Source organism: Prionailurus viverrinus, chromosome D4 (assembly GCF_022837055.1).
Source record: "Prionailurus viverrinus isolate Anna chromosome D4, UM_Priviv_1.0, whole genome shotgun sequence".
Lineage (NCBI taxonomy): Eukaryota > Metazoa > Chordata > Mammalia > Carnivora > Felidae > Prionailurus > Prionailurus viverrinus.
Window position 1 is genome coordinate 3487348 of NC_062573.1, and position 14687 is coordinate 3502034.

The 14687-nt window shown below is 39.6% G+C and overlaps 1 protein-coding gene across 6 annotated transcripts in view; it reads right to left on the reverse strand.

Moving 5' to 3' along the window:
• Positions 1-14687, reverse strand: part of GAPVD1 (GTPase activating protein and VPS9 domains 1) — a 76467-nt gene that overhangs the window by 43130 nt on the left and 18650 nt on the right. For all 6 annotated transcript variants that reach the window (XR_007146249.1, XM_047829630.1, XM_047829626.1 and 3 more), the window contains exons 2-3: positions 4802-5019; positions 2159-3002 (exon numbers count right to left, since the gene is read on the reverse strand). Coding sequence is in view for 5 of the 6 variants with exons in the window: in XM_047829630.1 (XP_047685586.1) it covers positions 2159-3002; positions 4802-4986 (1029 nt within the window). In the remaining variant the exon portion in view is untranslated. The remainder of the gene's footprint in view (positions 1-2158; positions 3003-4801; positions 5020-14687) is intronic.

A 14687-nucleotide genomic window follows, 5' to 3' on the forward strand; every position in this document is an offset into this window, starting at 1 on the left:
ACAGATTCTTCTCTATGAAAGCACTTCCATTCTAGTCTAAACATCTGTTTCATAGTAATATTCACACAATCTGACCAAGCATGCAAAAGAGGGTCCCAAATAAAACATGTATCTTCTCTACATCAGCTTTTACTATATTTAGATTAAGAGTTATGGACAATAAACAGAAAATTTTGCTTTATACATTATACTGACAATATGAAATAAAAATGCAACACCTTTGTTTCTGATATTATACTTTTCATACATTTAGAAATCTTAAAATTCATTTGCAAAAATTCAAACTACTTCAAGTTAATATGAAGTACTTTTCCCTTATATAGTTCATAAAATACTCAAGGTAGAATTTTTTTTTTCTAGATTTAAAAATCCTATAGAACATAGCTGCTTGGAAGGTAAATATTAATTCACAGAGCAAGTTTCTTACTGGTAAGAGAGAACTGTTAATCTACTCTCTTTAAATTTTTTTTTTCAATGTTTATTTATTTTTGGGACAGAGAGAGAGACAGAGCATGAACGGGGGAGGGGCAGAGAGAGAGGGAGACACAGAATCGGAAACAGGCTCCAGGCTCTGAGCCATCAGCCCAGAGCCTGACGCGGGGCTCGAACTCCCGGACCGCGAGATCGTGACCTGGCTGAAGTCGGACGCTTAACCGACTGCGCCACCCAGGCGCCCCTAATCTACTCTCTTTAAAGACACTTTGGAGAAAACTAGTATCATATAGCATTATCTTAATATCTGGGACAATTCCCCTTTTTGCTCATTTTGAAAATAAGTGACTCAATCTTTATTGGAACGACAAAAATAAAAACTACAACTATACTATCTTAGAATAAATTTAGTGTTTCACAGATAATAAAAAATTTTTAATTTTATTTTGGGGATTCTTTATAGTTAATTGCTAAACATACCAATATAATAGAACTAACCATGAAAAAAAAGCTTATTGTTTAAAAATAAAATCATCCAAAGATATAATCTATTCCAAATAAACTCAGTCTCTTCTTCACAGTATTTCTGTGGGATAGCATATGATTAAAAGATTCTCTTAAGAAATAACATGATTTCAGGGGTGCCTGGGTGGCTCAGTCGGTTAAGCGTCCGACTTCAGCTCAGGTCACGATCTCGCGGTCCATGAGTTTGAGCCTCGCGTCGGGCTCTGTGCTGACAGCTCAGAGCCTGGAGCCTGCTTCCGATTCTGTGTCTCCCTCTCTCTCTGCCCCTCCCCCGTTCATGCTCTGTCTCTCTCTGTCCCAAAAATAAATAAAAAATGTTGAAAAAAAAAATTTAAAAAAAAATAACATGATTTCAGTAGTTCAGATGATTGGCGGCGGGGGGGGGGTAAGGAATGCTAATACACACACAGAACTCCTCTTTCTAAAACTCTTAGGGCCTGAAGAGTTTCAGATTTCAAAATTTGTAATTTTTGAAAGGCTGATCAGTGCATAGATGTAACACAGCCAGTATTAAGGGTGGCATTCTGTAATCAAATATATTAACATTTCTGCAGCAAAACAGGAATATTCATTAGCAGCAAATGGAATAACGATGATAAACAGCCTCATGTGAGTTCAAGTTAAGTTTTACTACTAAACAATGTATAGAAAATGATGTATAGGGGCGCCTGGGTGGCTCAGTCAGTTAAGCGTCCGACTTCGGCTCAGGTCACGATCTCGCGGTCTGTGAGTTCAAGCCCCACGTCGGGCTCTGACTGCTCAGAGCCTGGAGCCTGTTTCAGATTCTGTCTCCCTCTCTCTCTGACCCTCCCCCGTTCATGCTCTGTCTCTCTCTGTCTCAAAAATAAATAAACATTAAAAAAAAAAAATGATGTATAAAGATTTTCAATCATGCTAGGTTTTGAAATCATGGGAAAGGGACGGTGGCCCTGTTCTAGACAATCTAACCAACTATACATTCAAATCTGAGGACTCTATTTAAAAACTAACACAAAATATTTTATGACTAAAATATTTTCCAATATTTTTAAATTCCAATATAATAACTGCTTCCATTTCTTAAGAAGAAAACATTTAAGGCAGTTTGAGGCAAAGGAATGGTAAGAATATATAAATATTATCATCATATTTTCTATTCCCATCTACCTAATCAAATGATTTTCAACTGAATGCCACACTAATAATAATAGCAAAAGCATACCTGCATCAGATTAAATCTTGCCACCTCATTAATAGGAGCATCAGAAATTATTCCATACTGTTCTGGATTGACAACTGCAGGACAGATGAAGCAGGCCAAAAGGAGATCAGTACACATTGCCCTGACTTCCCCGACTTCCAGTCTATCTACACAGGAGAGGGTTTTGTACATCTGTGACACAATCCACCTCAAACTATGTGGAAAGCAGTATGTGTTCTGTTTGAGATAACCAATGAATTTGTTCACCAAAGCCACCAGTTTGGCTTCATTGGAATCCACCATCTCTTGAACCTTTTGCCTGAATCTATCTGAGCCTTTCTCTCCAAAGAGTTTTTCCTGTTGAGATGGGGAGAACCTCTCGATTAGCTTGTTTGGATCTGTTTCCAGGTGATCTTCATCTTCAACAAGCAGTTGCATGATTGGCTCATGTAAAGTAGCTGTGAGAAAAAGTTTGGCAGAAAACAGTCCTTCAGAAAAAAGTTTAAATAAGATGCTGAAGGCACAAGTTCCTCTCCTCAAAAGTCGCCTGGGGTTGTCACTTTCTTTAAGTTCAAATTCAATCAAGTATCTCAAAACCTGAAGGAGGTAGCTTTCATCTTCTTGCATAATGCAGTTGCCATAGAGGGAGGTAAAAACTGTGTAAATAACACTTTGTGTGTTCTCCTGATTAAGTTTCTCCCCAGCAACCAAAGAGGAGGCAATAAGACGAGGATTTTCCCTTAACCGACTCAAGAATTCTCCATAAGCAGTCTCCTGAAATCCTAATTGCTTATATCCATCAACAAACTGTGTATCTTCCAAAATCTTGGCATGCTGGCAACATTCAGCAGGGGAAGCTTCAGCACTAAAAAATGAGCAGACAAGCAAAACAACAAAATCAACAATAATATAACACATATACTCCATTGAAACTCCACTGAAACTCCACTAAAACTCCACTGAAACGTAGACTGATTATAGTCCCAGCAATGAGATCACTCCAAAGTGCTCAAATCTTTCAGCCCACCAGCATCTCAATGTGTAAAGAAAGGCAAAACCAAAAGTACAAAGGAAGACAAATTCCTCATATTAAATCAGGTCCAATGAAAAGTATCAAAAAAATAACCATTATTCTGATTTCTTTTTTTAATTATATTTCTATTTTTTACATTTATTTATTTTTGAGAGACAGAGTGAAACAGTGCAAGCAGGGGAGGGGCAGAGAGAGAAGGAGACACAGAATCCGAAGTAGGCTGCAGGCTCTGAGCTGTCGGCACAGAGCCCAACGCAGGGCTCGAACCCACAAACCATGAGATCAACACGTGAGCCGAAGTCGGATGCTCAAACAACTGAGCCACCCAAGCGCCCCACCATTATTCTGATTTCTACCATCAAAGATTGGCCCTATTTTTTTTCAATGTCACATAAATGGAATCATACAGTATGTACTTTTCTGTGTCTCGCTTTTCTCAACGTTATACCTCAGCACCACTCTTCTTACAGTTAAAAACTGCTTCTTAGAACAATAGAACAATAAGGTATTAACACAGTGGAAAACATTTCTAAACGAAGAAGTAGACAAATAGTATCAAAACATAGAAATGTATACAGTTGGCCCTTGAACAATGCGGGCATCAGGGGCACTGACCCCGGGTGCAATGGAAAATCCACATAGAACTTCTGACTCCTCACTTAACTACTAATAGCCTACTGTTGACCAGAAGAAAGCCTTACAGATAACATAAAGTCGATTAACACATATTTTGTATGTTATATGTATTATATACTGTATTCTTACAATAAAGTAAGCTAGAGAAGAGAAAATGTCATAAGAATATCATAAGGAAGAGAAAAATACATTTATAGTACTTTACTCTAAAAAATCCACATATAAGTGGACCCGCCCAGGTCAAACCTATTTGTTGTTCAAGAGCCAACTATATGTTAAATAATATTAGGAAAAAGGGCATGTCTGGCTGGCTCAGTCAGTGGAACACGCAACTCTTCATCTCAGGGTTATGAGTTCAAGCCCCATGTTGGGTGTAGAGATTACTTAAAAACTGGGTCACTCGCCTGGATGGCTCAGTCGGTTAAGTGTCCCTTGATTTCAGCTCAGGTCATAATTTCACAGGTTCTGGAGATCAAGCCCCTTGGGCTCTGAGCTGCTTGGGATTCTCTCTCTCTCCCTCTTTGCCTCTCCCCTGCCTGCACGCACAAGCACGCACGCACTCTCTCTCAAAATAAATAAATAGATTTACAAAAAAGTTTTTTTCATCTCTAAAATAACAACAGTAATATTAGGAAAGCAGAGAGGTGCCTAGCTTCCTCACTTGGTAGAGCATGAAACTCTTGATCTCAGGTCATGAGTTCAAGCCCCATGATGGGTATGGAGCTTACTTAAAAAAATGAAAAAAAGTAGAACACAAGATAATTTACTCTCAGCAACAATAAAATGTTACATATATAAAGAGACAAAATTAATTGATGTGGTATAAAATATTAACACTAAAGGTGTAATTCTCTGTAACAGTGCTTAATTAATAGACAAAAACTCACCTTAATGTTGACTCAAACTGTCTGAAACCATGCACTTTGTAGGAAATAGATTATTTACAGTTACCAGTGAGCACAGAACTACAGTGGTTCATAAAACTTTTTCTTTACCTGGTTATGATAAGCCGGTCCAAATTAATTCTCTGTTGCTTAGCAATCCATGCTGTCCGATACAACTTTTCAGCCGTCTTAAGTACATCTGCATTTAGCCTCTGAATGAGCTGTTTCTCAGAGTTTACATATAATCGTTCCTGCTTGAGGTGATGGGCCAGAGTATGAATATCCAGCTTCACCATCTTCAAATGCAGGGCAGGTACAAAGGCTAATCACTAAGAGGAAAAAGACAAATTTAAAAATTTGATGTCACTTAAATTGTTTTCCAAAATCAAAAGGGGTAGGAGAATACATTAAGAATTAGGCTACATTTAGGGGTGCTGGATGGCTCAGTCAGTTAAGTGTCTGACTTCGGCTCAGGTCATGATCTCACAATTTATGAGTTCAAGCCCCGCATCAGGCTCTCTGCTGTCAGCACGGAGCCTGCCTTAGATCCTCTGTCTCCCTCTCTGTCTGCCCCCTCCTCCACTTGCACTCTCTCTCTCACGCACTCAAAAATAAAATTAACAGGGGCGCCTGGGTGGCTTGGTCGGTTAAGCGTCCGACTTCGGCTCAGGTCATGATCTCACAGTCCAGGAGTTCGAGCCCTGCGTCGGGCTCTGTGCTGACAGCTCAGAGCCTGGAGCCTGTTTCAGATTCTGTGTCTCCCTCTCTCTCTGCCCCTCCCCGTCTCAAAAATAAATAAACGTTAAAAAAAATTTTTTAAATAAATAAATAAAATAAAAAACAAAAGAACAAGGCTACATTTAGTACTATGATTAACTCTAATTTTAAAATAATCTATATATTTATTGCAGAAGCATTACAGGTTCAGTATAGAAACACTGATGGGGCGCCTGGGTGGCTCGGTCGGTCAAGCATCTGACTTCGGTTCAGGTCATGATCTCACGGTCTGTGAGTTCGAGTCTCGCGTCGGGCTCTGTGCTGACAGCTCAGAGCCTGGAGCCTGTTTCAGATTCTGTGTCTCCCTCTCTCTCTGCCCCTCCCCTGTTCATGCTCTGTCTCTCTCTGTCTCAAAAATAAATAAACGTTTAAAAAAATTAAAAAAAAAAAAACACTGGTAAATACAGATAAGCCAAAAGGAAAGTTCCTAATAAGGCCACCGCTCAGAGACACCCTCAGTAAAAACCTTGTGTATTTCCTTCAAATCTAGGGTCTATTAGCACTAGAATTTCCTTGACTGCTCCTTTTTACATTGCAATCAACCTAACTTGTTGACTTTTTTTTATTATTATTTTTTGACTCTATCTTTAAAATACATCTCCAATCTGACTACTTCTCACCACCTCCTCCACCATCATCTCTCACCCAAAGGTCTATAACCACCACTTCCTGATTTCCCTGCTTCCTTTCTTGTACTACTAGAGTCCATTCTCTACCTAGCACAGAGCATCCTTTAAAAGTCAGTCAGATCACCTTATTCCCTTACTAGAAACCATCCAAAGCCTTATTTTACATTTAGAATGAAATCTGAAGGTCTACCCCCTGGCTACTTCTCCAACCTCATCTCCTACCATTCTACCCTTGCTCACACAGCTCCAGACACACTGGCTTCCTTGCTTGAACAGGCCAAGCATGCCCCTTCTTCAAAGCCCCTGCATTTGATGATCTCGGTCTGGAACGCTATTCCTTTAGGTATCTTTGCAAGGCTAGTACTTTCATTTAGGTCTCTCTGCTCAAATTTCTATTTAGAAAGGCCTTCTCAGATAACTCCTAAAATAGAAACCATCCCTTCCTATTCCCTTTTCCAGTCTTTTTAAAAAGTACTTGCCTCTGTCTAGCATTAAATTACAGACAGCTACTAGCATGTTCATTATGCTTAGAGTATGTATGGTTCCCCACTTAAAGGTAAGAGCCACCAGGGCCAAGGCTTGTCTGTTTTATTCACTCACAGCTGTAACTTCAGGGCTGAGGAGAGGGCCTGGTTCATAGCAAGGATTGAACAAATATTTGGAGCACCTGGATGGCTCATTCGGTTGAGCGTCCAACTCCTTTTTTTTTTTTTTTTTAGCATCCAACTCTTTATTTTGGCTCAGATCATTATTCCAGGGTCCTGGGATCAAGCACCGCATCAGGCTCAGCACTGAGCACAGAGCCTGCTTGTGATTCTCTCTCTCTCCGTCTCCCTTCTCCCTACTCCCACCCTCTCTCTAGAATTAAAAAAAAAAATTTTTAAAGAATTGAACAAATATTTGCCAAAGGAATAAACTCACATAATTCTTGTTTATCTAGTAGCTAAACAAATAGAAATAGCACACATATTTTAAAGCATTATTATTTAAGCTATGCATGCTCTTGAACCTAGGCCTGCCAGACCACATCTCTTTTTTTAAACAGGGGAGAGTAGTGTGAATTGGGTTATGAGGTCCCTGGGCAGGGTACCTCAGCTCAGCCACTAAACTCACTTGCTGGCCGCAAATCTGTTCCAACCTCCAGCTAAGGAGGCATCTGCCTCCTCCCCAAGGGTGGGGTCCAGAGCATCTCCTGCCCAGTCTGACCTCAAGCAAAGACCCAATCTCTGGGAACTCACCTCCCTGAAACTCAGGGAGGACCCTGTTGGGGCCACTTTTGGCCCTAGTCTCAGACCTTCCCAGGGGACACGGGGTAGAGTGACACAAAGCACTCAGCTCATAGCCCCTCTGTGATGATGTTTTATATCAACGACAGTAATCAGTGTAGCCCCAAACCACAAATGATTTATATCAATGACACAAGTGCCTGTGGCCCATATAACACAATACAACATCGTATGTCCAGGTAGCACACTGTCAATAAGTTAGAAAAATAATTCTATTAAGAACTAGCATTATGGGGGCGCCTGGGTGGCTCAGTCAGTTGAGTGTCCGACTCTTGATTCCAGCTCCGGTCATGATCTCACAGTTCATGAGACTGAGGCCCAAGTAGGGCTCAGCACTGACAGCACAGAGCCTGCTTGGGGCTCGCTCTCTCTCCCTCTCTCTCTGCCCTCCCCCTGCTCATGCTCTCTCTCTCTCTCTCTCGAATAATAAGTAAACTTAAAAAAAAAAGAATTAACATTACGATTGTACACTTGAAAATTACTGACAGTATAGCTTCAATGTCCTTACCATAACTACAACAACAAAACGGTAATTATATGAGGTAAAGGAGGTGTTAATTAACCTTATTAACCTTTGCAATACGTTTGTGTATCAAATCATCACATTATGTACCTTAAACTTACACAATGTTATATGTCAATTATATCTCAATAAAGCTAGGAAAAAAGTTGTCCCAGCCAATCAGATTCAAGAGTGACCTTAATGGATTTGGAATTGATAAAACAATACATTTGTAGTGAATTCACATTTTAACGGAGATGACAACCCAGACCTCAAAGCTCTCAATATGTTTACAGATCCAATAAAAACTGTTCACATATGGGGCGCCCGGGTGGCTCAGTTGGTTGAGCAACTGACTTCGGCTCATGTCATGATCTCGCAGTCTGTGAGTTCAGACCCTGAGTCAAGCTCTGTGCTGACAGCTCAGGGCCTGGAGCCTGCTTCGGATTCTGTGTCTCCCTCTCTCTCTGCCCCTCCCCTGCTCATGCTTGCTCGCGCTCTCTCTCTCTCTCTCTCTCTCTCTCTCTCTGTCAAAAATAAATAAACATTAAAAAAATTAAAAAAAAAAACTGTTCATATATTGAAATTTTTTTTTTTTTGGTGCTAAGACCAAAAAAACAGAATTAAACATTATGGTAGCAGCTAGAAATGTTTTTTAAAGCTGCCTGACATAAACAGGTTTAGCAATTAATAATTTTCATTTCAGGAATTTTTTTAACTTTCTTATTTTAATGAACTACTGAAAACTAGGAAAATTTCAGATATTACCATCTAACCTGAATCTTATTGCTTCCAAAGACCACTCTCTTATACTTTATCAATTCCCCAGCAAACCACACGAAGCTGTTATTCTAAATCTCCTGTATCATGAAGGCCCTCATATTGCTCTCTTCTCAAAAGATGTAAGTATGTCCGCTAAGATGATTCATTGTTAATAACAAAAGTATCTGGGTACATTCAAAAAATAACTGGTGACATACAGACATATACTTATAAAATCGTATTAACTCAGTTTACAGACAATTTATATAACTTTGTAGACTTCCATGTGGGAACTCTAACATCCTCTAGGGGGCTCTAGGTCCATAGACTAAGAATAGAATCACTGAATAAATGATTGCAATTGTAAGAAGTATTACAGTTAATGAAAACAGTACTGAAATGGGCTCTTAAAGACCTGAATACTTCATTAATTAGTGCTATTACTTGGGCACATAAAGCATATTCTCTGAACCTCAGATTTTTTTCATCCATAAAAAGTGGACACAATATCTACATTTATCATCCTGGTACAAGCAACATATTAGGTACCAGAAATACAAAAGGAATAAAATCTAATGTGTACCCTCAAGAACTTCCTAACCTAGCAGAATGAAGCAGACATGCAAGCAAATGGCTGTCCAAAAATGTAATGGGTGTTATGCTAGAAGACTATACAATGTGGAGGGGGGGACAAAAAGAGAAGAGACAACTGAGGAGTTAGATACCTGCACCTAGTCTTGAAAGGCAAGTTGAGGGCCTGGGGAGGGGAGAGACGAGTATTTGCCAGACATAAAGAGGATGGTGGGTGGGGTGGAGTTCCAGATAGAATCAAGCAAAGGCACAGAGGTGTATAATGAAGAGTACATTTAGAGAGTTACTCATGGCTTCCTACAGTCTGGGGGACTGTGTCTGTGTTCAGTGAGGTGGGGAGAGGTGGAGAATGGGCAAAATGAGAGATAAGGCTGCAGAGACAAAAGGTACACAAACGCCAGAGTCAAGACACTTAGACTTTGCACTGTAGGTGTTGGGAAAAGTTTTAAATAGGAGTTTAAGCTCCTATTACGATAATATTTATATTTGAGAACATAAACTCCAGCAGTAAGGGAAAAAATGAGGACACGGGGATAGGACTAGATGAAGAGAGACAATGAAGTTGTTGGCAGGCAGGAAATGTAGTAGCAATAGAAAGAACAGGACAAGTTCGGGACATGTTACGAGGCAGAAACACAAGGTTTGTTCATCACAATTGGGGAAAATAAGGTAAAAGTTTCCAACTCTAGGAACAAGAGTAGGTATGGTATTATTCACCACAGTTGAGTATCATATGGAGAAACAGGTTATAAACTGAAAATGGTGCCTGGTGTGCTTCTAGGAACTTTAAACATTCCCTCTTCATAATATCCCTCTGAAACAAGTGCTCTGCAGCCCAGGAAACTGAGGCTCGGGGATGCTGAGTAATTTGCTCAGGGCCACACAAGTGGTAGACAGATGATAGAGCCAGTACGCCATTATTATTACCCTGATCCCTACAAGAATGATGCAAAATCCTGTGGTTACTCAGGAGAATATCTTATTTTTAAGAGATGCATGCTCAAGTATATAAAAGTATAGTGTTAAGGATGTCTGCAACTTCCTTGTATATGGTTCAGCAAAAAAATAAGAGATTAAAAACAATTTTTTCTTTATTTTTGACAGAGAGAGAGCGAGCCAGAGCACGAGTAGGGGAGGCTCAGAGAGAGAGGGAGACAACAGAATCTGAAACAGGCTCCAGGTTCCAAGCTGTTAGCACAGAGCCCGACGTGGGGCTCAAACCCACAGACTACAAGACCATGACCTGAGCTAAAGTCAGACGCTTAACCAACAGAGCTACCCAGGTGCCCCAGGAGATTTTTTAAATGCAGCAAAATGTAAACAATTGTTGAATCTAGGTGAAGGGTAGCTGATGATCACTATACTATCCTTCAACAATTTCAGTTATGTTAGAAATTCTTCATAATAAAAAATTGGAAAAAATATTTTAGAAATTCTCAAACTGTGCCCTTCTTGCTGCTTTAATACAATTTAACTCAACAAATATATTACTGAGCTTTTCTGGAGCTTAGCCAGGTCCCCTAATCTCAAGGAGCTCACAGTCTAATTATAACTGAAATACTGTTCAAGATAGAGAGGACACATAAAATGTTTCCAGTGACATAGCAAAATATGAACCAATTTATGCAATTTAGAAATTAAAACCTTCAAATATAGCTTCACTTAAAAAAAAATTTAACACATGCAAGTAATGTTCCACCTAATCTAAACAAGAATTCACTTTCTAAATCCCTCAATAGCTCCAAATTAAGCATTTTTTTTTCCTTTCATCAAGTTCAAGAATTGTATGTTTCAGTAATTTTTCTTTCTATAATTAGCTGGTCTGAATGGTGGCAAAAAAACAGGTTAATAGGTTACCATACAAGATGATACTTTTTAAAACATTATTATATAAAAAAAATAAAAATTATAAAATAAAATATTATTGTATAAATCCATAATCTTCTCATTACCGTATAAACATAAGAAAATGTCAGTAAATGGCAATCAAACCAATGAAATCTTGCCATTTGCAACTACATTGATGGATCTAGAGGGTATTACGCTAAGCGAAATTAGTCAGAGAAAGACAAATATCATAGGACTTCACTCATATGAGGACTTTAAGACATAGAACAGATAAACACAAGGGAAGCAAAAATAATATAAAAACAGGGAGGGGGACAAAACATAAGAGACTCTTTTTTTTTTTTTTTAATTTTTTTTTTTCAACGTTTATTTATTTTTGGGACAGAGAGAGACAGAGCATGAACGGGGGAGGGGCAGAGAGAGAGGGAGACACAGAATCGGAAACAGGCTCCAGGCTCTGAGCCATCAGCCCAGAGCCCGACGCGGGGCTCAAACTCCCAGACCGTGAGATCGTGACCTGGCTGAAGTCGGACGCTTAACCGACTGCGCCACCCAGGCGCCCCTAAGAGACTCTTAAATATGGAAAACAAAGGGTTACTGGAGGGGTTGTGGGAGGGGGAATGGGCTACATGGGTAAGGGGCATTACGGAATCTACCCCTAAAATCATTGTTGCACTATAAGCTAACTAACTTGGATGTGAATTTTTAAAATTGAATTAAATTAAAAAAAAAAAAAAAAAAAAAAGAAAATGTCAGTAAACCACTGGGTAAAATGTCAAGAGGTTAAAAATATTAACTCTGACCTATATTTATGTCCAGTTTACCTAAATTAAATTCATATGCTGAATACTATTTTATACAACATGTACCACACACTGGAGTATAATGATATTACATCTCTATCTCTCCTCTTAGACTGTAAACACTGAGGGAGAGAATTCAACTTTGTGTCCTAACATACCTCATGGCAGGTAGGAGGAACTCAATCATGTTAAGTGAACTCAAATCAGGTACAGCACCAAGATTATTATTAGCTCACACATTCTGAAAAAAAAATACCCCCCACACACACACAAATAATAATACCTAACAGGACACTGCTTAAAAACAATAGTTGCCGGGGTGCATGGGTGTCTCAGTCGGTTAAGCATTCGACTTCATCTCAGGTCATGATCTCACAGTTCATGGGTTCGAGCCCTGAATCAGGCTCTGTGCTGACAGCTAGGAGCCTGGAGCCTGCTTCGGATTCTGTGTCCCCCTTCTCTCTCTCTCTCTCTCTCTCTCTCTCTCTGCCCCTCCCCTGTTGCACTGTCTCTCTCTCTCAAAAGTAAATAAACATTAAAAAAAGCAAAAAAAAACCCCACAGTTGCCAAAAGAGGGTTGGAGAATGTAAAAAGTAAAGTCTATAAAGTTGTTCTGCTCTTCTAAGGCACCCTATAACACAAGAGGAGTTATCAGCTACCAGGAAATAGCTTAAATAAAATATAAGCAGAAACAACTAAAAGTGGGAAATTTTACCATACTGAAGACAACAGGAAAGTACAAACATCTGCAAATAAGTTAGTATCCTGAAAAGTAACAACATTGCCAATATCAAACAAACAATAACAATACTCTATCAAGCTAACATTTATTTAGAACTTTATTATTCCAGGCACTGCTATTTTTTCCTCATTGAATCCTTAAAACCCTATGATGACTATGCTCTCATTAACTTCATTTAACAGTTGAGAAAAGTGTTGATGTATCTAGCAAGTAGCTACATCAAAATTCACACTGACTCAGTTCTGATTCAAAAACAGCCCTTGCTCTCAACAGACTAACCTAAACATTTTGTCACTCACATCTACCTTAATTTTCAGTTCTGTTAATAATTGACTCCTTAAAGTTCCTTTTATCTATTGGTTTTTACTTCAACTGGCTTCTAGTGATATCTACTTCATCTGAGTTTACACTCATTTAAAATACAGGTGGATAATGGCCCAAAAACAGACACTTAAATCAACAGAACAGAACAGAGAACCCAGAAATGGACCCACAAACGTATGGGCAACTAATCTTTGACAAAGCAGTAAAGAATATCCAATGGAATAAAGACAGTCTCTTCAGCAAGTGGTGCTGGGAAAACTGGACAGCAACATGCAAAAAAATGAACCTGGACCACTTTCTTACACCATACACAAAAATAAACTCAAAGTGGATGAAAGACCTAAATGTAAGACAGGAAGCCATCAAAATCCTCTAAGAGAAAGCAGGCAAAAACCTCTCTGACCTTGGCCGCAGCAACTTCTTACTCAACAAGCCTCCACAGGCAAGGGAAACAAAAGCAAAAATGACCTATCAGGAACTCATCAAAATAAAAAGCTTCTGCACAGCAAAAGAAACAATCAGCACAACTAAAAGGCAACTGACAGAATGGGAGAAGATATTTGCAATCGACACATCAGATAAAGGGTTAGTATCCAAAATCTATAAAGAACTTATCAAACTCAACACCCCAAAAGCAAATAATCCAGTAAAGAAATGGGCAAAAGACATGAATAGACACTTCTCCAAAGAAGACATCCAGACGGCCAACCGACACATGAAAAAATGCTCAATTATCACTCATTATCGTGCTCTCATCTACTCGTGCTCTCTCTTTAAAAAAAAAAAAAAAAAGTGAGGGTGCCTGGGAGGCTCAGTTGGTTAAGCGTCTGACTTCGGCTCAAGTCATGACCTCACGGTTCATGGGTTTGAGCACTGCATCAGGCTCTGCGTTGACAGCTGAGAGCCTGGAGCCTGCTTCAGGTTCTTTGTGTCTCCCTCTCTCTCTTTCTGCCCTTCCCCTGCTCGTGCTCTGTGTCTCTCTCTCTGTCTCTCAAAAATAAACATTAACAGGGGTGCCTGGGTGGCTCAGTCAGTTAGGTGTCCGACTTCGGCTCAGGTCATGATCTTGCAGTTTGTGAGTTCGGGCCCTGCGTCGGGCTCTGTGCTGACAGCTCAGAGCCTAGAGCCTGCTTCCAATTCTGTGTCTCCCTCTCTCTCTGTCCCTCCCCTGCTCAAGCTCTGTCTCTCTCTGTCTCTCAATAATAAATAAATGTTAAAAAAAATTTTTTTTAATTTTTAAATAAACATTAACAAAAAAATTAAAGGGTGGGCACCTGGGTGGCTCAGTCGGTAAAGCGTCCGGCTTACGCTCAAGTCATGATCTCATGGTTCAGGAGTTTGAGCCCTGCTTCAGGCTCTGTGCCAATAGCTCAGAGCCCGGAGCCTGCTTCAGATTCTGTGTCTCCCTCTCTCTCTGCCCCTCCCCCACTCACGCGCTGTCTCTCTCTCAAAAATAAAAAGCATTAAAGAAAAATTAAAAAAAGAATCTTAGAATTGGTAAGGCTGTTAAAACCGATCTTCTCCAACTTAATTCAACAAATATTTTCTGAATGTCTTCATTGTACCAGGCACTAATAGTACAAGACAGAACACACACAGCCTCTGTTCTCATAAAGTTTAGTCAACTTGGACGCCAGCAACAACTAAACTACAAGTAACTACAAGTGTATATATATATATGTGTACACACACACACATGCTCTACCTTTTATTTTGAATGGACTGCCTTTCTC